The sequence below is a fragment of the Pleurodeles waltl genome, chromosome 7 (assembly GCF_031143425.1).
Source record: "Pleurodeles waltl isolate 20211129_DDA chromosome 7, aPleWal1.hap1.20221129, whole genome shotgun sequence".
Taxonomy (NCBI): Eukaryota; Metazoa; Chordata; class Amphibia; order Caudata; family Salamandridae; genus Pleurodeles; species Pleurodeles waltl.
In genome coordinates, this window is record NC_090446.1 from 851,379,228 (window position 1) to 851,405,383 (window position 26,156).

A 26,156-nucleotide genomic window follows, 5' to 3' on the forward strand; every position below is an offset into this window, starting at 1 on the left:
GGGCGAGCGCGTGGCTGGGACAAAGGGTGTTATGCAGGTTTTGTCTACCTTCTCTGCGAATCTGTATGCGGAGCCTTCCGGGTTGGACGCTGCTGTGGCTCAGGCTTACTTTTCAGAGATTGCTCTGCTCTGGTTTGACGATGCACACCGTTCTTATTTTGATGCCCCCTTTTCGGTAGAGGAGGTTACTGCTGAGATCTGTAGTCTGCCTGGAGACTGGTCCCCTGGGCTGGATGGCTCGACTCCTGAGTTTTACAAGGAGTATTCTGAAATGCTTGCTCCTCATCTCTTAGAGGTATATGCAGAGGCTATGGAGACCGGGATACTTCCCGCCTCCCTGTGTGAGGCCTTGATTGTTACAATACTTAAACCTGGCAAGGACCCAATTGCTGTGACTCGTATCGCCCTCTCTATGATTAATATCAACAACAAAATCTTGGCCAAGATTATTGCGGCGCGGTTACAGCCGCTGCTCCTGAAGTTGGTGCTGCCGGATCAATCTGGGTTTGTGCCTGGCCGGTCCGTGCCTCATGATTTGCGCACGTTCTTTGCGGTGGCCGGTTCTATCGGGGCTGAGGAGGATGGGGCGGCAGTGTTTCTGGATGTTTCAAAGGCCTTTGACTTATTGGCTCGGGAGTACATGTTTGCATTTCTTGCCAGGGTTGGGCTGAGCGCGTGGTTTGTGAAGTTGATCGGCTTGCTGTACTCGGCCCCCACAGCTAGGCTGCGCCTCAATGGGAATCTTTCATACACTTTTACGGTTGCTCAGGGAACTTGCCAGGGATGCCCTTTGTCCCCGTTGCTTTTTGCTGCCGCCATAGAACCCCTTGCGGCGCGGCTGAGACAACACCATAATGATAACGGACTGCCGTTCTGGCAGCGGCCTATATTAATATCCATGTATGCTGATGATATTGCGCTGTAGGTTCACGAGCCACGTAAGAATCTTGATGTTTTGTTGGATGAAATAGTGCGCTTTGGCACCTTCTCTGGGATTGCGATTAATTGGTCTAAATCAGTGGTGATGCCTTTGGCGGCGGGTGTGGCGGACTTCCCTTCCCGGTACCCAGTTGGATGGTCGAGTGGCCCAGTGCGTTATCTGGGGGTTTGGCTGAGCTGCGATGTGGAGGCTCTCTGGTTGGCCAATTATGGTAAGGCTATAATGTGGTTGGAGGACAAAGTCGAGGCGTGGCGCTCTCTGCCGCTCTCACTTATTGAGCGTATTGCTATTACAAAAATGGTGGTATTGCCAAAATTCTTTTATTTGTTTGTAAACCTTCCTCTTTTTCTTCCGGTGAGTTTCCTGTGGCGACTTCGCTCTGCCTTGATATGTTTGGTTTGGGCCGGCCGTCAGCCTAGAATTGCCTGGGAGAAGTTGACGTTACCATTTGAGCTGGGTGGCCTCGCCGCCCCTGATCTGGAGCTTTACTACTACTGGGCTCAGGCTCACTTTGGGTACTATAGATCGCACCAGATTAGCTACTTACCGCATCTTGCTCCTGAGACTGATGCGGTGTGGCAGGATGGTTTGCCTCGTATCCTCGGAAATCCTTCCCGGCCTAGGACGCGCGGAGTTGACACTGTGATGTGTACCGCGTGCGCTTGGATTGCTTTGATGCATTGCTCTGGAGTGAGCACACCTTTTGCCCCCTCGATGCCGGTTCTCTCCGTTGCAGATGTTGAGATGTTCCGAGATGTGAAGTTGCGCGACTTCCTTCACGATTCGAATCTAACCGTATTGGGTGACTGGTTTGTGGATGGTTGACTGACCTCCCCCGGGGATGCGCTCGGGAACGGTGGCACTACGACGCTGCAGCGGTTGTTTGTTTTGCCTGTCTCGCCATGCTGCGTGCTCATTTATCTGGCCCTTCAGATACTCCATTGGTGTGTCAGGCTTTGGAGGCACTGTGTCACGCTCAGTCGCTGCGTAAGCTCATTACTAAATTGTATAACTGTATGCAGGATCAGCAAAGTGGCGTCGAGGGGTCGGCTAAGGCTCATTGGGAGGCGGATCTTGGAGAGAATATATCTGAGGAGGTGTGGCGTAGATGCTGCGCGCACATGAGAGTTGTGTCCCCCAATTATAGGTTGCGTCTGATTCATTTCAAATCTCTGCATCGCCTATACTATACACCATGAGGCCTATGTTTTATGGGTCTATGCGCAGATGCGTGCTGTGAACGGTGTCGCGCCCCTGATGCTGGATTTCTTCATCTCGCGTGGGAGTGCACCAAAGTCCATGCTTTTTGGATGGAGGTCATATATATGATTGAGGAGATGACTGGTTTGTAGCTGTCCCTTTCCCCCAGATTGGCGGTGGTTGGATGTGTGGATGAGGTGCGGCAGACACATAGGAGATTGGTGAGCCTGCTTCTTCTGCTGGCTAAGCGCAGGGTTGCAAAGTGCTGGGGTCAGGGTCAGGCCCCTCGTGGATCTGATTGGTTGCGCGACGCCTCCTATTGCCAAGAGCAATTGATGATTTTCTGTGAGTTGGTTCCTGAGGGTCACGGCCTCAGGGTATATGGGCTCCACTGTGCTCCTTTCTGGAGTCTCTATAGTGCAGATGTGTATGCACCATATGTGTGCCCACGCGCAGAGTGGTCCTGATTGCCATCGCTCTTCCCCTGTGCTGTGACCACAATACGAAACTGATTGGATGTTGCGTGCTTCTGCGTCCCTTCTCTGTCTGCCCTCACTTCTTCTCTCTCTGACCCTGTTGGTTCTGTGCTAGTTCCTAGCCCTATGAATGCTTAGTCTCATGATATAAGTTCCTGGATTTATGTTTTGCATGTCTACATTGCCGTGGATGGGGCTCTTCTACCAGTACTGGAACACTCTGATGTTGCTCACTGGCTGGAATCCCTGCGGGTGCTTCTGGACCATGGCTCGGGCCCCCGGACTCGACTTGGAACCAATGCTCTACTACCTCTGTTTTCCTCTTCAGTGGACTTGTCTTTTGTTGGCTTCTGTTGTATGTTTCTTTTATATAACAATAAATACATAAATTCATTAAAAAAAAAATAGATTTGTTATTTGAAGGCAGGTGATCAGTTTGTATTGAAGCAGCATGATATTGTACATGGCCAGGTCTTAGATGACAAGTGTTTATGATAGAATTAAGTGGGCAAACAGCATTCTTCCCACAGTACGTTCCTTTGCAGCACGCTACTTTAAACCATATTCCAAATAAATTGTTCCACTTTAGAATGGACTTCAGAATGTGGATTGATCTGTTTGAGGTAAAAACTTTATAATACATGGAACCAAGCAACATAGGTATAAAACAAGGATCCAATTGTCTATTTACATTCTACTTGCAACATCACTTGTCACTTGTAATAAAGTTATATAGCTGCTCTACTTTATTACAGAGGTATAGCCAAGTGTAGTGAACCCTACCTGAGTTGTAGCCCTGAACAGCAGCGAAGGCCTACTGCTAGAAAGAGGGCATTTACCAACTAGCACAGCCTGAGGCAGTAGTTGTGGAATGATATTAGAACATTGCATTTACTGAGGGTAGAACACGATCAGGGAAAACATAAAGAAAAGCAGTCAAATGTTAGAGCAGAATGTCTATATAAGCTGCCACTCCGCCACTGTATTGTCTTAAAGAGATTTCACAATATTCTAGTCTTAAATTTAGATCAGGTTAGGTTAGGTTCGCTGAACTAATTCTGGTAAATTATTTCCTTGCCTTTACAATTTCCTCATTTTTCTTTTACAGACAATTAATTATTTGCATAATTATCGGCATCTTTATTCTTTCATTATTGAAATTTGATTTAGAAGTGTCCTCTATGACCCGCCATTAGGTGGGCAGTCCCAGGTAAATCTTTCTATATTCTCACGTTGAACAGTGACACACATGGGAAGAGAACCTTGGGCTCAAAGTATAAAGGGCCACATGTACAAAGATCCGGTTTTGCGACTCGCAAACTGCGTGTCGCAAAACCGGATGTACAACAGTGTACTTTACACTGTTTGCAATTCCCAATGGGGTCGCAAATGACCTACCTCATGAATATTCATGAGGTAGGTCATAATTTGCGACCCCATTGGGAATGGCCGCCCTCACAGGGATGGTGGCCTGCTGGAGACAGCAAACCACCATGTCTGTGACTGCTTTTAAATAAAGCAGTTTTATTTTTGTTTAAATGCAGCCCGTTTTCCTTAAAGGGAAAACGAGATGCATTTAAAAAAAAAAATGATTTTTTTTTTTTTCACTTTTTCTGAAAATTTGAAAAAACAAAATTGCTGCCATTCACAAAGGGGAATGGGGTCCCATGAAGAACGAGTTTAAAACTGGTGCTAACTGCGATTGTTTTGTGACTGCATTCACGGTCAAAAAACAATCCTACATCGTACTTCGACTCGCAATTAGGAGAGGAATGCCCCTTCCTAATTGCGACTCTCGAACCTATTTTGCGATTGGGTAAATAGATTACTGAATCGCAAAATAGGCTCTGTACATACCCCAAAAAAAAATTTTCCTGTCGCAAACTGCCCGATTCTGCAAATCGGGTCGTTTGCAACAGGAAAAATGGTACGTAAATGTGCCCCGAAGAGACAATTTGTAAAAGGTTTAAGAATGAACTGCATAATGAATAATAATTAGGCAGGATGTTATTTGCGACCACCTGTGATTGACTACAAACATAAAGGTGGTGGCTTGTCAGGAATAGCAGACCACAATGTTTGTGTTTGCATCCATAACAGGATGTTTTTGTTTTTTAAAGATAATGATTTTCCTAAAAGAAACCATTACTGCTTTAAAATATGTTTTTTTTGGGCATACCATCAGTGAATAGGAAGTGATCCACTTAATTCACATGATTTGTGAATCAGTTACCACCACCGTTGTGGCCGCAAACCGTTGACACTTACCATAGTGACTCTCAAATTAGAAGGGACTCTCTTTTCAGGCTCATCCTTACTGCGATTCAGATTGGATCGCAAAAGCTCATTTTTCCAGTCAGAAAGGCTTTTCTCGCTCTCAAAATGTGTTTAGTTCATTCCACCTAACACTTTGGCATCCATAAACCCGTCGAATTGCAAACCATAGGGTATGTGAATGCAAAAGTGTTTAGTACTGCAAGAAAGTCAGTTGACATATTGTTGCAAGGACAAATTGGTGCAAGAATGGCTTCCAACTTCCGAAACGCTTAAGATATGAGGAAGGCAGTCGATCTTTTCTCAAGTAGCGTCCAGTGATTAATTTGTAAATAAAAATGCGCTGGTGCCCAAAGCTCTCCTCTGAAACAAGCAGCTGCTGCATCTAAATGTGCCAAAACAGAATACTGAGGCAGCGTAATCCTAAAACCTTCTCGGGCCTCTTTAATCCATTTACAGTCACTCTTAGCTCCTTCAGCTCACTCTGGCAGCTTTCTGCTTTCTCTCTTTGTGACGCTTTTCCCTCTTTCTTTCCTCCGTTTCCCATACATGTCTTTTACTGGTGGGAATTGCCTGAGGGAGAAAATTAAGGGCCAGATTTATGGAAAGTGGCGTTGCACAGAGTGCCGTGCCACTTTCGCTGTGCCCCTTAGCACCCCCCTACCGCCACCATGTGTGCCATATTTCAAATACGGCACACTATGGCGCAGGGTAGGGGTCAATAGTGTCATCTTTTATGACGCTATTGATGTACTCTGCAGGACTAGCACCAAAATATTGGAGCTACTCCTGCAGAGGACATAGGGGCCCATTCTAAAGCATGGAAGCCCCCTTTTAATGCCTTGCTCTTGAGCTGGTGTTAAAAGTGCCGTAAAAAATGGCGCAAGGAAATCTCGTAGATTTCCTTGCGCCTTTTTTCTGGCTCCCCTAACCGTGGAATGCCCCCTTTGCAGACATTATACCTGGCACAGGCATGATGTAGCTCAAAGGGTTGCAGGGTGGCACAATGCATGCATGCATTGAACCACTCTGTAAATACGGCACAGGTATTTTGGCCTTGTTGGGCCACATTAACGGCAAAATAAATTATGTTAATGTGGCGCAAGGTGGCGCTAGGGGCCTATAAATATGTCCCTCAGTGTCGGCCCTCAAAAATAAATCCTGGTGGCCACCACCGGCTCAAATTGAGCACTAGTCATGTCTTTGCACTTCCTAGTCATTTTATACAACCTGATTAGAGAAAGTGAGTGACTTTGATGGTATATGCATACTGCCCATGAAAAAAAAGTTTCTGGTACTTCCTTGGTTCAGGTGCCGGCACAGAATGTCTATTTGATCCTAACTGCGTACCCTAAAGCAACTACAAGGTATGCAACATACCTTTAGATAGAATATATGGAGTTTGTCATTGTTTGGTGCCTTTAGAAAACTCATAAACATCAGAAATTAACATTCAAGCTCTCAATATATTGCTACTCTTGCAGCACACGTTCTTTTAAATTGCAATAGAAACTGTTAAAGAATGTTGTGTGCAATTAAGTTGTTGTGTGACGTTTAAATGTAGGTTAAACTTCATCAATACAGTCATGCTCAAAATGTCCAAATATATGGTACATTGTCACTCTGATGATTGATAACAATATCACAAATGGAGAGATTAGAACGTTCAAGACTGCAGGTTAAGGCTGATGGACAACATAGAAGGGAGACTGTTTATGGTGAACGGGGAAGGGCTAACTAGAAGGACGGACAATGTTAGTAAAGGTAATAGACATAAAAGTGGTGGACGACAGAGTAAAAGAGGTGGCATTGTATTGTTTGAGTGAAGGAGACGGCATGTGTTACAGATACTGGTACACTGATACACTGAGCTATTTTAGTATTAGGGGAGCTATTATAGAGTTACACATTGTGGAGGATCCATGGATGTACAAGACTACAGGAAAACTGGAGTGTGCTCAAAAAGATGTTACCAATAGGAAACGTAGTGTGGCTGGTGTGCAAGTCAAAGCGTGCAATCATGGACAAGGTCAGTGGGAAGTGAAGGAGATGCATTAAATAAATCAGAAAGCAAACAGTGAACAGGGGAATCAGGCAATAAATAGCAAAAGTCGAGGGATTACGAGGTGGATATCTATTTATCCATACTTAATATGAATACAATCACATGGTATGACTGAAAATGGAAAAAATTATATAGAGATTAACAAAAGCACATTTTGTTGCATAATAAAAAAAAACAACAATAAAAAGAAAAGAACATATAAAAAAGACCTAGATAGAAAAACAATTTTCATATATTACATTTTTATTTTTATGCTGCAAAGCCATAACCAAAAGAACTATGTAATTACATTTGTTCATCTCAGAGCGAATTATGTTGTAATGTTACTATTTCCCTGACAATCATAGGCCTCTGGGCAATTGAGGTTTGCAATTAAATCTAGAAAGACAATGAAGATGGCTATTTTCCTTTTCCCACTGTTATCAGAAAAAGCGATTCATAAATGCTGCAGAATTTATCTGAGGTGCAAAGAAAGGAAAGATGCTCGTTAAAATGAAACGATGAACCCTAATATTCTCCACTAAATTGATTATTCTTAAACCAGTAAATCGGTTTACACCAAAATTATGACTGCCTCTCATTGCAGTAGCTTTCTATCTTGGACACTTGATGAATTCCCTTATTGCATAGAAAGAGCCAGTGAGACCTCAAACAACAATCTGACTGACACTGTATAGTAGAACCACTCATGGACAGAGGAATTTAAAGAATATTCTTATTCTGTAAATCATGTCAGCAAACTCCGTCTTACACTCATGGGCCAATTTCAATATAAAAGGCTACTACAGAGAAGCTGCAGAAAACAGTATTCTACAGGGTGATCTGAGCTAATGGGTAAAGGTTGTGCAGTAACAAAAAGTCCCTATGAACTAAAGTACATGTGGTCATATTGAAAAAGGGAAAGTGGAGTCTTTATTTAAGCTCCATCGAAAGCCTGCTTACTAATGGCCATACTAAGCCCAAGCATACATTTAAGGGCATGTGTATTGTATCTTTGGTTGATGGATGGTACCTACCGGATTTTTCTTCTTTTTGTCTTTTTCCTTAGATGGCCGTCTATAGTTGACAAAATAATGCAATGTCCCATACTCCACTAGGGCAGCAAAAACAAAAATGAAGCACACTGAGACGAAGAGATCCATTGCAGTCACATAGGAGACTTTAGGGAGAGATTTGCGGGCAATTGTGCTCAAGGTGGTCATGGTCAGGACTGTAGTGATACCTGAAGAGAAGAGACAATGAGTAAGTAGGTTTATAAAGTGTTGCCTGGGGCCGATAGAATAAAAGAGAGAAAGAGAGAGAACGTTTAAGAGAGAGAGAGAGAAAGGAAGAAAGAGACAAGTAGAGAGAGAGAGGAAGCAAGAGAAAGCATAAATGTGTGACATGTGAAAACTGTCACAGATTTGCCTCTTGCCATTTATGTTTCTCAATGCAAACTCACATCACAGGGTGCCAATCCATATATTCTACTATTACTTAAGCTCCTGAGCCGACATGCAGATAGAGCTATTTCTGAAAAAGAAACTGTATTCCTGTCATTTTATCACTGATGCAAATATTGCAACTATCTTATGAGATCATGGCCCAGATTTACCAAATTCCCATGCAGTGCTGCAGCCAAAAAATCTGCGCTGCGCTGTGTAAGAAGGAGAGAGCAGGAGCCTGCCATATTTACAGAAATATGGCACTCTCCTCCCCTCTCCCTACTGCAAAAATCTGCTACCGCTCACTCGCACACCTTGCACTCACATCGCAATAGTGCAAGGGTGTATGTGAGAGTCTAGCATAGGTTTTGTACAAAATACTATACTTAAAATACTCTTGACACTTTTCCCACCTTGCATGTGAGCTATACAGTTCAGCACACAGGCAGTCAGAAAAGAAAGGAGAAAAGAATGCATTTCTACACGTTTTAGCCTGGTTGAAGTGGGTGTTATTTTATGACACTAAACCTTGTCTACTTTTTAAAGTAAATAAGGTTTAGCGTTAGAAACATTGGGTGGGTGGTTGCATGGGAACGCCCATGCACCATTCATGATGTGCCCCTTTGATGCTAAGTAACGCAAAGCAGAGCTATGCACTGTGTTGTGCTTCTTGCAGGTGAATTTCTAGTTTTCCACTGGAAAGCAAATTAGTAACAAGCATTTTCAATGCAACAAGTCTCGCATTTGCTCGAATTAGAGCTGTTAGCGTAATAAAGAAACAAAAGAAAGTAGTGCGGACCCCAGGCTGAAAACATCTAGCCTCGTATGTTTTTGGTACTTTACCAGTGCTGTGTAGGTGGGCTAAACACCGGAAAGGGCATGACGTATGCAAGCCTTTCACAAATGAAAGCAAGCGGATTTTATAAGGCAAGCCCACAAACCAATGTAAGTGACTGATGTGATATGGGCGTGGTTTCAAGCCCAAAGAGAGATTACAGACTGGACGGAGCGCTTTGCGCTCGCCCATAAAAAAACAATTTTGCTTCGATTTGTGTCACTTTTGTGATGCAAACTCGGCACTAAAACTTTGTAAATATACCCCAGAATATCTCCAAGTGGCATTAACAGTTTTTTATTGGAAGTGGGCTTGAATTCGTATGAAGATGTAATGTGGCGAGTGAGGCATATTTAGTAGGGCATATTCTGTCTGTCCAGAAATATGAGTCAGCCAGAAACATACTGAACTGCAAATCCTTCCTGTTTTCTTTATTAACTTACGAGACAGTCTGTCTTGCCACATCTTTGCCACTTGCATGGCGTTCCTCGGGTCATAACTAAGTTTGCACTCTAGTTCTATAGCATCTCCTATGGTAATGAAAGAATGTTTTGGCAATTTGGGCAACAGATTAATGTGTTTATCGGCCTTTACTAGCGCTTTTAAACATACGAAATGTATGTGAGAGAGGGGCTATAGGGAGATGAGGGGCAAGTTTGCTGGGTGAAAGTGAAGGAATCTGAGAAGGAGGTTATGGGGGGAGCAAAAACCCTTGTCGCAGTGGGCGCATTAGAGCTAAAGCTGGCCTTGCTTACCAGAAACGATTAAGTAGAGGATCGTAGAGAAACAATTTTGCCTTGAGGGATTCTAGTTGGGATCGCGTTCATGTACACAGACAAAAAAGGGGAAAGGCCTCATTGCTCGATGTCTGATGTTTCACAGGAGAAACTGGACCCAGTCAGGTTATGATACATGGGACATCGTGGAAAACACACAGGACCTGGATTTGTTTTGTCCAATTCTGCATGTTTTCCGGATTCTGGTGCAATGTCTGGGCACATTTCCCCTTTGAGGAAACACATTTGGTTTCACCAGATACATTTCTGCACCCACTACAACTTGTAATCAGACAGAACAGAATTATTTCCAGGGGTACTGCTCCAAATAAGAACGGGGCCCTAAGACAATGAAACAATGGCAAATTGTATTGAGAAAAGCATCTTACCAAGCGACGTTCTGGCTGGAACAGAGTCCTTGTTAATCCAAAAAGAGACCCAAGAGAGAACGACAATGAGGGTGCAGGGAATGTAGGTCTGAATTGTGAAGTATCCCATCCTCCTGCTCAAGTCAAACAAGACTGCCATCACCACGTAGTCCCCTGGAAAGTAACGCATTTCATAAAGTAATGACAACATGTTAAGACATTCTCACAAAGCAGTAACTGTTTCTTTTGATCAAATGACAGTCCTGTATCACTGCAGGGTATCTTAATAAATGATGGTATTAAATGATGCTTAGATTAATTGGATCTATAGTTGTACCTGCAAATGGTTAGTTCACGAATTGTGCACTGTAGTTTTGCATGTAGACATTCATTGTCATTATTTGTCTATTTATTTCTTAATTTCAAATTATTTGGAGCAAATGTACCGTCTTTGAGTGAAACATATTCACAAGGGGTGACCATTCACTTCTAATTCCATTCATAATGTACATTTGTACTAAAGTATTGTATAAAACTGTACATGAAAAAATCCTATTATAGAGACTCTCTTACTCTAAACTTAAACCTTCTGGAAAGTTATTTACTTCCAGCAAAGCATTCTAACTAACCTTACGTGACTAGCCTGTTAGTTCCAGTCAAACGTTTTAGTAATTGATATTGATCTCAAACCTTCGTAGCTATGGCACAACACAGACAGGCTTAACTTAAATACATGTGTGTAGCATTTAGAAGTATCGAAACATTTAGAAACCCATTCCAATTTAGGAAATAATATAGGAGAGTTTAAGCAAAAGTAGACAAGAGAAAGTAAACTCTGATGAAAGTGCATGGTCTCAGTTGATCGTGAGGAAGGTGGGGTTTCAGACTGACTGCAATGGAGTGCTGGCTGGTTACACCAAGCAGGTTAGAGATTTTAACTTGAGACTTAGGGCCAGATGTACGAAAGGTTTTGCACATCGCAAACAGCGAATTTCGATGTTTGTGATGTGCAAAACCCACATTGCGATGCCCAATTCCCGTTTTGCGAGTCGGTAACCTGGTTACCGACTCGCAAATTGGGACTGCAAGTCGCAATTAGGAAGGGGTTTTCCCCTTCCTAATTGCGAGTCGCAGCACAATGCTGCATTGCTTTGTGACCGTGAATGCGGTCGCAAAGCAATCGCAGTTACCACCAGTGTCACACTGGTGGTAACCCATTCGCAAAAGGGAAGGGGTCCCCATGAGTCTCCTTCCCCTTTGTGAATGGCATGGAAAACATTTTTTCAGAGCAGGCAGTAGTCCTTTGGACCACTGCCTGCTCTGAAAAAATGAAACAAAAACATTTCATTTTTTTCATTTTTTAATGCATCTCGTTTTCCTTTAAGGGAAACGGGCTGCATTACAAAAAAAAGTGCTTTATTTAAAAGCAGTCACAGACATGGTGTTCTGCTGTCTCCAGCAGGCCACCATCCCTGTGAGTGCTGCGAGTCGCAAGGGGGTCACAAATTGCAACCCACCTCATTAATATTAATGAGGTGGGCCTTTGCGACCCCCTTGCGAGTCGCAGATGGTGTCAGGGACAACATCCTGCATCCTGAATTGCGACTCACAAATTGCGAGTCTCTCTGACTCACAATTTGCCAGTCACAATTCAGGTTTTTCCTACATCTGGCCCTTAGTGCCTGATTTATAGTTTGGCAGAAAGATTAGGTACTGTGCCCACCAAATCCAGAGATGTTAGCCAGCTCAGCATTAAACGTTGATGGACAGCACCATCAAAAATAAAATGCCAAAGCAGTTGTCTCCCATGACCAGGGGGGATCTTTTTTTTTTGTTTTGTTTTAAGTGTCCCTTATTACTAGGCATTTTCCAGGAGGTGACAGACATCAAAAACTTGCAATTTGTGTGGCCACTCACAGTAGGGCAGGATGATGAATGCCAAAGTCTCTGATGGCCATTACTCTGTTGGGCTGTTGGAGGTGTAAGCTATTGGTGGAGTTGGAGTAGTCTGAACCATCGACATACTGAAGGTCAGCCCGAATCTTAATGAGCGCAGTCTTTAGTTTCGTGGAGAGAGTACTGCGTGACTGTTGCAACAGAGTATCCTCTCCACTAAACTTTAAATTGGGCTCTAAGTCTCTGAAATGGAAGTCAAAATCCTCCAGCATGACAGTTTACAGTCTGTATCTGAGAAAGTCCTCTCTTAGTCAGATAGCTATTGGATGAGGTCCCTCTGAAGCCATTGGTTTTGGAAGGAAATGTTCAAAGCAGGAAAAATCAAATTTCATACTCAGAGAAGTCTTCACATCGGCCAGACACTTTTGGCATCTTTGTCCGGCAAAGTTTTCTTCGTTCTGACTTAGTACATTTTTTGTAGAGAGCAAAATTCTCTAGTGGGACAAGCCTGCAGGGTGTGTGCAATAATGGGCCCTGTAAGGCCGGATACTTTCTCTTGAAGGGCCCGGTAAAATGGATTTGCTTCATGTTGGAACACTTTCTGTCTTCAGCCGAGTGAAGTTACGTGTTAGCAGGTTTGGATAGAGTGGTTGGTCCTTGTCTTCCAGTGACTAGAAGTCAGAATTCTGCAAGTCCCACAGCTTTACAAATTATAGAAGTATATTTAGACACAGCTAAGGGTACCATTACCCAAAGAACGGCATTTTGTGGGCAAGGCCGACTCCAACACATGGCAGCAGCAGGGTCTGGTCCGGGTCCAGTTGCAACTGGTCAGGTGGGCACTTCAGAAAAAAGGCCTTTGGCAGCCTGTTGTGTTCCAGTATCCATACAGGAGGTCAGCTAACTGACCCTTTGATTTCATGTCTTCGCCTTGGGTACTAGTGAGAACAGGCCCTGCCCTTCAGGTCTCCTTACAGGTCTCAAACAGCAGGTGCAATCCTTCATCTGTACTTTCACGGGTCCAGAAAGGATTATGAAAAGGGGGCCTCGTGTGTCACATTTGTGTTAGGGTAGACTCCTGGCTCTTCCCTAACTAATGGGAAAAAGTTCCTAGGAGCAAACCTATCCACTTTTGCAGAAGTTCCTATTTGCCCTGCTGCAATAAAAAGGTAGTGTACCTTACTCCTAAACATGGAAAAACCCTTTCCTCATTGTGTAGAGCCTGTGTGTCTGCTCTGAGATGTAGCCAGGGAAATTAGCAGTCCCCTCCTTTATAGTGATGCAAAACTGGTCCTGGTGGCACTTCTCCTTCCACTGGGTTTGGGGTCAGCCTGACTGAAGGATCGAATATTAGCTTTCCCAAGGCTTTACCTCACATTTACTTGTCAAAGGGCATGCCTCATTACAAGTTAATGAGTTAAAAGGTCCACCTTAACTGGTCTTTCTGGCATTTATTGTTTGCCCCAGTGTAAGTGATCCCACAGTGCATTCTCTCAAAATCCAAATAGATAGAGCCCATTCTCTCTCATGCAGAACCTGTATGCCTACTCAAAGGAGGGGCCAGGGAAATGAGTAGAACACCTTGTCCGTGATTGCTCAAAAGTTGTTCTGCAGTGTGCAGAGTTGGGTGTATTATATGATTTGGCTTTGGGGCTTTATCATGGAATATTCTCCCAAAAACTGTCTTGTTTCAAGTCAGGCTTGTTTGGACAACCTTAAGCTTAACCCTGGGTAACTATGGCTTTTGAGAAGAAAGGCTCAAGGAAGGAACTTAGTGTAAAGCATTTAAAGGTACCAAACAACGGAATAAGAAAGTCACATAACACAAAAGAACCAGGTCAAAATAGATTATATTTTTGTGAATTTTTAGAGACCTTGATGAGCAAAATCTACAGAAGGTTCCAGGGATATGGATTGTTAAAGATATTATTACTTTTAAATTCAACCACAAATTAGCATTGGTCAACATAAAGTTTAGAAACTTTTCAAAAGTTTGTAAAAGTTAGTCTGGATACTCTGGCCCGGTTCTGGCAACCAAATCTGACAGGATGAAGGTCTGCTAATGGGGTAGACTTGGACAGTTACCTGGCCACCCCACTATTTTCCAGTCCTGTTCCAAACTTGACAGCATGACCACCATAGAGTATAATGGAGTAACCCTGATGCTGGGGATGCATAATGAAAAGATGTTCAAGAATGTCGCTGTGCAGTTGGGGTGCCTTTGTGGTGATTTCTCAGTCCACAGGTGATGTGGGGTGCTTTTGGCCACAGAGATAGGGGTTCAAAGAAGCCCTCTTCAAGACAGTAGAAGGGCAGCTTCTGCTGGGCTACTGTCTCCGGACACAGCGCATGCAGAAAAAACCTTTTGTGTGACCAATCCAAAATAGACTCTGATGACACTCCCAGGTCCAGCAGACACGGGTGCAAATTCTGGCCATTGAGGATGCCCAGCAGCTGTTAGCTGTGAATCTTCTGAAGTGGCTACCAACTTACCAGTTTGGGCTTCTTCAGCTCTTTTGTCCGTGGAGCTGGTTGCAAGGGATCAGCCAACTGATCCTCTGAGCCACTGCTTTGGTTTGGGGCTGATGCATGACTTTTCCCTACTGTAGGAACCACAGGCACAGTTCCACGTTTGCTAACCAAGAATACAGTAGGTGCAGTCCAGCAGTCAATGCTGCCTCTCTTTGTGAGGATCCAAAACCCTAAGTGACCTCCTGTTAAGGGGAGGTAACACCTCACCCTTTTTGTTCCTAAGCCTGGGAGTCATTCATGCTACTCCCCAGGTAGGCAGAAAGTTGTCTGTTGGCTAGTGCCCATGGGAGGCCAGTGAACAAGCTGGGTCACAAAGTGGGAACTTTCTAAAAGGTATGTCATGTTAATACTGACATTAAATTCAACCTGGGGTTCTGATTAGGTACCATGCCCCCATTATTTTGATACCTTACAGTATCCAGTTGGGTAGTCACCTTCAGAAGTTAGCCAGACTGGGATGTCAGCCAGTAACCCTGTACTAGTCAATGGGGCTGCTAACTTGTTCACAGCAAAACAACAATTTAGAGGTGTTGCTGCTAAGATATACATAGCATTACTTGTCCTACAGATCCCTGCCACAGGGCTATATAGGCTTGACTTGGGGGACTTTTATATATATTGCTAAGGGAAGTGGCGGCATTGCCATTGATTTCAAAGGCAAAGTCAAACTAAAAGTGTTAACATTGCCCTTCCAGACTACAGTGGCAAGCAGGCAGCCATTTTGTACTTTGTCACAAACAGTTCTGCAGCCCTTGGTTGACACTCTGCCTTACATGACCTTGGTACCCTAAATACCATTTACTAGGGACTTATAAGCCAGTACTGACCAACTGCGTATAGCAAATTTGACATACACTTTGTTAGAGGTTAGAACAGTGGCACTGTAGTCCGGTTAGCAGGCCTCAGTGCACTTTCAGAGTAGAAAAAACAGCAGCATTGGTTCAGGAAATGTGGAAGTGAACATGCAAAAGGAGGGATTTCCTTACAGGGGATAGATCCTCTCCCACTGGGCTTGGAGCCTGCTGGCTGGGTGAATAAAGATTTATTTTTCCAGGGCTCACCATATATTTACTTGTGGAAAGACTATCCTTTTGAAGGTTAAGTTCCTGGGCCCACCCTAAATCTTCTCTCTGTAAGGAGGATCAAAACATCTCCTCCCACACAGGTCATTGGCTCTGCTCTGAAGGCAGTTTTCACACTTCATTAAGGTTAAGCACTGGTGGGGCAGCTGCTGGAGAGCTAAAGCAAATAAGCTTCAAGAGCTTTAGGCAGAATAAATGTAACATTCTAAGAGTTACTTTTTCTAATATATTTAATAAAAGTCTAACCTTACCTTTATATTGAGTCTTTAGTAAGTATTAAAATAGTGATTGAATCATTTTTCCAGCTGGTCCCAACCCCAAGATAGAAGAATCAATATTTTAATCTTTAATCATTTTTCATAGGACAGCAGGGGTCTTTGCAGTAAAAATAGATTTTTGGGGCTTGTTACTGTAGGGACATGGTAACATAACATTTCTACATGTCCCACTTTTAAATACCACACACCCTACCTTGTGGGCTACAAGGCCTACATTAGGTGACTTATTCATATTTAAAAGTGGGGGTTATCCCTGTTATTTTGACAGATTGCTCTGCAGGTTTAAACTGCTGCAGTCAGACTAAATCGGTATGCCTTAAGCCATGTTTATCTTGTCAGATTAGTGGATGGCACAATAGGTGCTGCAGTCCACAGGTGATTTTTAGCTATCAATGTCATGGGCTTTATTTCTCCACAGTATACTATAGTCTTATGGGAGAGCTAAATATACCACCAGGGATTGGACAATTTCTAAATGTTTTAGGGGTCAAAGCACATACAGTGAGCACAGTAAAGTAGAATCTCAGTGAGTAGAGCAAAGAGGATGCCTAAATGATATTTTATTGGCTGTTCATCGATTGGTACAGCAGGTACACATCCATTTGAATTGTTCCTGATATAAATAATTACCACTATGGTATTCAGTTTGACGATAGCAGAGATACCTGTAAATGTTCTCGATGGACTGATTTTCTAAAAATACAGCACACAAACAGTCAATTAAAATCAGTTCCCTATTTTGTTTCAATACAACCCTGACCTGGTGTTGGCAGGGAGCTTGGCATTAAAAGTGTGTTCCAAAGTTTATATCTGCTGAGATAAAAGCTATACATCTTTAGGATGACTGTTAATGGAATGTATTCTTCAAATTATCAGCTGAATTCTATACATGGGGTCTACAGGCCCAAGTGTATTTTAAGATCGCCTTTTACAAGTCAAGCACAGAACAAGGAGAATATAAAGTGATTATGCTGCTTTCAATTGTTGATTGAGCTGTCCTACAAATGTCCGATTAAAGTTACTTTTTCCATTCATTGGCAAATCACTTGTTGCTTTGTGTACATTGGCTCTCACATTGTAAACATGTGTGACCATAATTTAAAAATATAGTGTTAATGCACAGATTACATAACGTTAATGCGGATTAGGGCATTAGACCTAGTATTGATTGCTATCCTTTTCTAGGCCTGTGCTTTCCCACTGGAAAATGATTAGGGTGGGTGAGTAGAGAGAGCCTGAATCCCACCTAAGGAGCATTTGCCAATCAAATGTGTTTTTTTTACAAAAAGACCCAGTCTGAGTGCTGTTCCACAGAAAGCAGTGAATGCTGCCATTCAAGCCACAGGGTACTGGAGGGAAGTGGAGAGTCATCTGAGAAATGTCATGAAGGAATTTTTGTTGGTGTACCTGGGCTTTGTGCATTGAAAATATGCCTGAATACATCCTGCTCTTGGATAGACTGGTGGCATGTGGAAAATGTAAGGTGGGACTATAAGCAAGAGTGGGCTGATTAGATTCACACTAGGGTCCTGTAGTCCTTCAGTTGGTAGAGGTAGAGGCCCCAATACCTGTATTTTACCTGCCCCCACCCTCTGATCTAAAGGAGGGAATTATGGTATACACTCACTTCTGGACCATATCCCTTCTCCCCTTCCCGGCATAAAGTAATCGAGAAAATTGTCAACAATCAACTGACCCATTTTGTTAAGGAGAACAACACTCTGGACCCGACCCAATCCGGATTCCGCAGCAACCACAGCACCAAAACCGCCCTCATCGCTGCAAACCAACAATATCAGGATCAGACTTGACAATGGCAAAACCGCAGCCTCATCCGCATTCGACACCGTCTGCCACTACACCCTACACAAATGCCTCAATTATGCAGGGATCTGCAACAGATCCAGGACTAGATCACCTCCTTTCTCACCGGCAGAACTCAGGCCCATATTTATACTTTTTTAGCGCTGCATTTACGTCATTTTTTTACGCAAAAGCAGTGCAAACTTACAAAATTTTGCATTAAAAAGTGGCGCAAATGCGGTGCTAAAAAAGTATAAATATGGGCCTCAGAGAGTCCGCCTCCCTCCATTCTGCTCTGAAGCCACCAAAATCATCTGCAGAGTTCCCCAGGGATCGTCCCTCAGCCTGACCCTCTTTAACGTCTACATGGGGCCACTTGCAAACATCGCCCGATCTGACAACCTCAACATCGTCTCATACGTCAACTACAGCCAGCTGATCCTCTCCCTCACCAAGGACCTCACCACCACCAAAGCCAACCTCCACGAAGAAATGAAGGCCACCGCTGAATGGATGAAGAACAGCTGCCTGAAACTGAATTATGATAAAACTGAGGTCTTCATCTTCAGCTCCACGCCCTCTGCAAGGGACGACTCCTGGTGGCCTGCCACACTGGGAACTGCACTGACACCCACCGACCACGCACGCAACCTGGGATTCATCCTGGACTCATCGCTATCAATGACACAGCAAGTCAACTCCGTCTCTTCCTCCTGCTTCAACACCCTCTGCATGCTTCGGAAGATCTACAAATGGATCCCCACTGAAACCAGAAAGACGGTCATAAGCAGCAAACTGGGCTACAGCAACACCCTCTACGCAGGAACCATGGCCAAGCTCCTGAAAATACTGCAACTCATACAGAACGCCCTGCACGCCTCATCCTGGACATCCCCTGCCACAGTCACATCACAGCCCACCTGAGAGACCTGCACTGGCTCCCTGTCAACAAGGGAATCACGTTCAAACTCCTCACCCATGCTCACAATGCACTACACAACACCGGACCAGAATACCTCAACAGACGGCTCTCCTTCTACACCCCGACCGGACAACTCCGCTGACCTTTCCCTCGCCACCGTCCCACGCATCCACAGAATGACCGTCGGCAGCAGATCATTCTCTGACCTTGCCGCTAAGATGCGGAACACTCCTACCACCCACCTACGTCAGGCATAGGACCTTCTTACCTTCAGGAGACACCTCAAGGCCTGGCTGTTCGATCAGTAGCAGCTTCCCCCCACCAGCGCCTTGAGACCCTCACGGGTGAGTAGTGCGCTTTACAAATGATTTGATTGATTGATTGACTCACTGAGAAAGGGAACAGCAATACCTCTCCATCTTCTCTGTCAATGTTACATATTCTTTAGTAAGTTTGAGTGTCAGGCAGAAGCCCAGGCCTGGGTGACTTGTGCCAGTTCTAGGGGTATGGAGTTATGACAGCCACATACCATCTTGTGATTGATTAATGATCAATGTGATTGTGATGACTAAATCATTGTTATGCCAACTGCCTGTTCAAGGGCCCCTTAACAGATACACAAAACTAAGGTCCAATAATCTGTTCATTATTAACAGAGAGAGGAGACATTGCTAAAATTGGGAAGACTGAAACTAGACAGAGATAGCTACAGTTCAATAAGAGACAATCCAGCCTTAACATGTTGGAGGGTAGGCCTACTGGTGACAGTGAGGCGATTGCCCTCCTCAGAGAGATGAGAAACAGTCTTCCTGAAATTGATGGCAAAATTAATACTCTATTCCTCAGGTTAGATCAGTGAAAGAAAGAACAGACAAACATGCCACACAGTAAGGCTGTACCCATTCTAAAATGGAACAAATCGTTTTAACTCTACTGACACAAGTTTTTGGGCAAGAGGCATTCTTACAAGTATATATTATAGGGCTGTCTCACAGTTCTCTCGGCCCCTGACCTAAACCTGCCCAACATTCTTGTCACTTCATTGCACAGCTGTCAAACTATACTGATCATGATATGGTTCTCCAGCTTAGCTGAGCCAAGTCTGCTATGGAATACTAAAGTGCCACAAAATCCTTTTTTCCAGACATTACAACATTATCCAACAAGCTAGAATATCATTCATTGAAGAAGAAATACTACTATGAAAGAAAGTCTCAAGTTGCAGATTCAACATAGGACACACATCCACTTCTTCCTTACCCCTGGACTGCAATAAGCTGTACTGAAATGGACATCAGAGACTTGGGAAGGCAGCAGGCTTTCAGTTCAGGCTTTTAGACTGCCATAACACAGATATTACCATGGTGCAAGAAACTCACCTCCAGACCAGGACAATGTACCAATTTGCATCATCCTGTGGAACACACAGATAATTTTCTTCATATTCCTCATATTCTTGAGGCGTGGTCACCTTAATTTGCAAATTCTCGAATTTCACCATACATGACAGGTTGATTGACCCACAAGGAATGATTCTCATTCTTAAACATCTATGGTCCCAACATGGATTCACCTGAATTTATTGACACTATTCTAAATAAATACAGCAAATAGTATGGGGTGATGGTTACAAAATCACCCTATATCCTAAACTGGACAGATCTACCCTCCTGGTCAGATTAGTCACATTCATCCCTGCCTTTAAGGTAGGTAATGCAAATGTTTGACCTAATCGACGTTTGTCAATACCTTCATCTCACAGAACTCAATGTACATACTATTCAATCATGCCCAACTCTTGTTTTATGACTGATTTTTGGTTATTGTACAGAAATAGGATGTCAAGGGTTCAAGAGGTCACAGTGTTATTTTATATTAGGCTTGATTTGCTTATTGCACTAATCACCCAAGATGGTACCCAGGTGCTTGGGCAAGGTGTGTAGGTGTGTGGTCCTAAGGTGCTTATATGAAGAGTCAGGTCTTCAGCTTCCTGCAGAATTTAATAAATGAGGAGGAGGCTTTTGTGTGTTGAGGGAAGTTGTTCCATGTCTTGAGTGCAATGCAGGAGAATTAGCGACCTTCAGCTTTGCTTTTGCAGATGCAGGGCATGGGTGTGAGTGACAGGGAGGCAGAGCATAGGTGTCTGGATGATTGGTGAAAGTGTATGCAGCTCTGGTGGGTTGGTGAAAAAGTATGCAGTTGTGTAGTGCCTTGTATGTGCGTGTTAGAAGTTTGAATTAGCTGCGCTTGTGAATGGGGCTCCAGTAAAGCTTCCTGAGGTGTGATTTGATGAGGGTGATGTGTAGAATGTTGAGTATGAGTCAGTGTTCTGGAGTCTGTGTAGGAGTTGATTGTATGACAGAAACGGCGTTGTTTCCATGCATGTGTTTACCATGCATGCCTTTACAACAAATTTTGTTGTAAAAGCATGCCTAGTAAAGGCATATGTGGAAACGGCATGCAAAATGGCATACGTGGTCCTGTCATATAGGCACCCCTACACGCCCTGAGGCCCAAAACTAACCCACGCCCAATAGCTAAACTACCACGACCCCCCCACCCACCCTGAGCCCTAACAAAAGGCTATCCCAACCCGCCCACCCCTAAAAAATAAAGTAACCTGGCCCTCAACCCTTGCCCTATAAAACTATAAAACTAAACAACCCCGACACCCCACCTGCTGTGAGCTCTAAAAAAAATGATTCCGATCCCCCCAGCCTACTCATAAACATTTAACTACCCTGACCTCCCACTTGCCCTGAGCCCTAAAAAAAGTAGCCTGAACCCCCTCCCCTGCTCCTAAAAACTAAACTACCCTGACACCCCCACCCACCTTGAGCCCTAATAAGTTTCCCCTGATAAGTAAACTACCCTGACCCCCACCCACCCTACGCCCTAAAAAGAACTATCCCAACCCCTCTACCCGCCCCTAAAATCTAAACTATCACAACCCCCCACCAGCCCTGAGCCCTAAAAAATCTACCCCGCCCCTAAAAACCAAACTACCCAAGACACCCGCACCCACCCTAAACCCTAAATCCACCCTACAGCTAAAAACTACCTCCAACCCTGCCCCAACTGCACTTACCTCACCATGTCCTCTCCTGATCCTTCCTCCTCTCCTCTCCTCCCTCCTCCCACCATACATTAAAGCTTTCCCCACCCCTTACAAAATAAACTACCCTGCCCCTGCCTTAAGCCCTAAATAAAAAAAATACCTAAACCACCATGTACCGCTCCTAAAAAAAAATAAAAAATGAACCCCCACCCTAAAATGAAAAATACCCAAACCTCCCCAACCCCCAACCGTTAATGTTTTAAATATTTTTAAATCTTGTTGGAGTTGAGCTTCAGGCAGTTGTTTTGCATCCATTCTGCTACCATGGTCATGTCGTTGGTGAAGTTGGTTTTGGTAGTGTTTGGCTTGTCCATCAGTGAGATGATGAGTTGGGTGTCATTGGCGTAGGAGATGATGGTGATGTCTTGTGATTGGATGATGTTAGCAATCAGTGTCTCATATAAGTTGAAAAGAGTGGGGCCCCCAGATGGCCCCTGTAGAACACCCTATATCAGTTTCTTGGTCTCTGATGTGAAGGGTGGCAGCATAACCCTTTTTGGTCCTAGCCGTGAGGAAGGAACAGATTTACTTGAGAACTGATCCTTGTATTTCAATTACGTGGAGTCTTGTGATGAGGGTGTTGCCTAGAACACTATCATATAATTCCATGGTAGTGCTGACAGTGTGGACTCTAACTATTTCACAAAATATAAGCACTGGAGATTCCAAATACAATACTGCTTGATCCACTACTTATAATGAATCAATACTCATATTGTACAATACTTAAAAATGAAAACTTTTCCGTGTCCCTTGCCACCAGTTTTTAACCTATCGGTGAAAAGCATTGAAAAAGGCTGTATGTCTAGCCATATAAATTAAGTGAGTAGACACAGCCCTTACATTGTTGGGCTGTCCTCGGAGTTTGACCATTGCAAAGCAAGAATAGTCTCTGCAGTTGTTAAACTATGATACGCCCAAACTTAAATCAGGTCGGCGGACCCTTAAGTTGGCAGGGAGGGAACTCTGTTGCCATTGTGACAATGTTCTCTCTCAGTCAACATATAAATCAGGCCCTACAATATTTAGAAAATACATTATCACATCTTGAGCAGAGCTCGATAGTAAACAAGACTAAGCAGTGCTGAATGAAATCCAAGGTATAATTATTGAATTCTGGAAGACGGCAGAACAAGAAGTATTGTATATAGAAAAACATACCCTTGACTAGGAGTTTTGTTTAATGTGCCAGACCAGGCAGAATATTGGTGTTGGTTTTACATGGACATATTAGCAACAAACACATTGCACACATTATCAACCCCAAGGGAAAATCGCATATTATGCTGCAGAGCTGCTTGATGCCTTTTCACATTACACCTCAATTATACTCATCCCGTAATATTTTCTGCAATCACCAGACCAATGAGTATCTGGATAATATATCCCTTGCATGAGTGGAGGACAGAGTAGGAGAACAGATTATTGGTTTCTTGTCTGTAGAGGAGACCTCCTCTGCAATTCATAGAAAGGCAAGCAGTAATACCCCAGGGACTGACCAACTACCTGTGGAGCTTTACTAAGAAAATTTAAAACTGCTTGTCCTGCACTTCCTAAGTTTGTACAAGGAAGCTCTCATTAAAGGGTGACTGGGCCCCACAATTTGTGAAGTGGTAGGAACAATACTACTTTAACCAAGCAAATTGCCTGTTCAGGAGATCTCCTCTGTAATCCAAAGCATTGCAGTGGTAAGGTCACCAGGGAGCAACAAGTTCCCTGTAGAGTTTAATAAGGAATACTCAGACCTATTGACCTCACACCTCCTAAATGTGTATTATGAAGCTCTCAAGAAAAGGCGCAAACCCCTCACAGTTCATGAAGAAATGATGACATTCTATTTAAACTATGCAAATATCCTCAACACTGTTCCCTTCGTGTCCACTGTCATTTCAGCAATAAACTTTTAGCTAAGATATTGACTGGCACATGTCCTGCCTTTCTACATACATGGCACCCTGCCCATAGGGCTAGCTAGGGCGTACTTTAGGGGTGACTTACATGTAGTAAAAGGGGAGTTCTGGGCCTGGCAAGTAAATTTAGATGCCAGGTCCCTGTGGCAGAAAACTGCGCACACAGGCCCTGCGCTAGCAGGCCTGAGACAGGTTTGAAAGTCTACTTCAGTGGGTGGCACAAGCAGCGCTGCAGGCCCACTAGTAGTATTTAATTTACAGGTCCTGGGTATAGAGATACCACTGTACAAGGGACTTATAGGTAAATTAAATATGCCAACTAGGTATAAGCCAATCATACCAACTTTAGATGGGAGAGCACCTGCACTTTAGCACTGGTCAGCAGTGATAAAGTGCTCAGAGTCCTAGAGCCAACAGCGAAAGGTCAGAAAAACCAGGAGGAAGGAGGCAAAAAGACTAGGGATGACCATGCGTATGGCCAAAAGTCCAACTTTGACAAACTGACTGATGCAACTAATGGCTTATCTGGTACTCTCCCACCAATCAGGATTCACCCCCCAGGGATTTTCGAACACTGATGGCAGTACTTCATTACACTGATTATGCCTATAGCATTATATGCCGAAATAGCATTAGATTCACTAGAATGGTCCTTCCTGATGGAAGTGCTTTATTTGAAACGATTAGGTGAAAATATTCATCACTATGGTCATATAATGTGTGAAGGTGAATAATCTATTTTCAAATCTCTTGAAAATCAGATGTAGTATCCGGCAGCAGTGTGCCCTTTTGCCTCTGATTTATGCCATTTCCATAGAACCCCTAGTATGTATCCTAAGGGACTTTCATTCTCAGAGAGGTACATACATCAGAGGACGTTCACTGTTATTGTTGCTTTATGTGCACACAATCCTACTATATTTTCAAAACGGGATAAAAATGTTGCACCTATCTTTAGGAGAATTAATAAGGGTCTGCAGATCAGTTCGATAAGCACGGGATGTTCCCACTCATGGGCGCCACAAAAAAATATGTATTCTTTACACAGGCAACCAGACTCATTAAAGTATCTTGATATATTTTTTTAGAATGGATATGCCTGAAATGGCCTGTGTAGTTATGGCAAAGCTATGGCTAAGCTGTAGAATCGTGACGGGACATTGTTGAGTATCCTTTTTAAGGAAGAGTAGGAATATGACAAACACAGTCAACTCTGTATGTTGGTGTTGGGTAGGATCTGTCACCTCTATCTAGATTACAACTTCCATACACCCCATTAATTAAGAGATAATCCTACTTTAAAAACCTTTAATGGAAAAGGGAAATACTTCTACACTACAGTCTCTAAAGTCTCACGAGTAGTTAACCCTTCCCAAGGACACTTTCATGTTAATACACGATTGTAAAGCGCGAGGAAGTATCCATTTACAATACTTTTATGCCACTGACTACCCAGTGTATCCAAGGACACTTGGCCTTTTTTCCCGTTGTCACTGGGGGAAAATGAATTATTTCTAAATTGATTCGGGTGACGAGATGAAGAAAACAGTGAATGTATTTATTCTGCAATCATCAAGTTCAATGTGATCAGGTCACTCACTGCGAAACGTAAATTTGAAAAAGAAACAGATCTAGGGCAGCATACAAAAGACAAATGCTCGAAGTTCTGCTGAGCGCAGTATCCCTTTTCGTTGCAGTCACAAGCCTATACATTTCAAATGAACAAATATTCAAATATACGAATAAGGTGCCCATTAGCTTCAAAAAATGCACTGATGAGAATGCGTAATTCATACAGTTAGCATGGTTTTGGTGAGAAGTCCTTTATCAATTCAGGAAATGTCTGAAATTCATATGGGTGATGCACGACCCGTGTCCCTGTGGGATATACAGCAGGTATACGATCCGAAGTTGTCCAGTAGCGGCCCTGCTACTGGACAAAGTCGTAGTGAGTCATTGGATGAGCACTATATCTTCCCTACAAAGGGACTGGATAATTGATCTAATATACTGCAATGAATTTGCATAGAATTATACTACTATAACTCATACTCCGGCTAGACCGCCAGATTTGTGCTTTTGTGCATCGAGAGGAAAGACTATCAGCAGTAACATGATAGTGTAAATATGGAGATGCTCCGTAAATTTTAATAAGCATGACTATATCTACTCTACAGCAAATGATGATTTATAGATTTTGCTTAAGCATGTCTATTAAAGGAAACTCCGTCACAGAATCATTTTGCATTTGGGAAAA

General features: G+C 43.4%; 1 protein-coding gene across 5 annotated transcripts in view; it reads right to left on the bottom strand.

Moving 5' to 3' along the window:
- Positions 1–26,156, bottom strand: part of GABRG2 (gamma-aminobutyric acid type A receptor subunit gamma2) — a 671,791-nt gene that overhangs the window by 9,106 nt on the left and 636,529 nt on the right. For all 5 annotated transcript variants that reach the window (XM_069199364.1, XM_069199363.1, XM_069199366.1 and 2 more), the window contains exons 7-8: positions 10,380–10,532; positions 7,972–8,177 (exon numbers count right to left, since the gene is read on the bottom strand). In XM_069199364.1, coding sequence (XP_069055465.1) covers positions 7,972–8,177; positions 10,380–10,532 — 359 coding nt within the window. The remainder of the gene's footprint in view (positions 1–7,971; positions 8,178–10,379; positions 10,533–26,156) is intronic.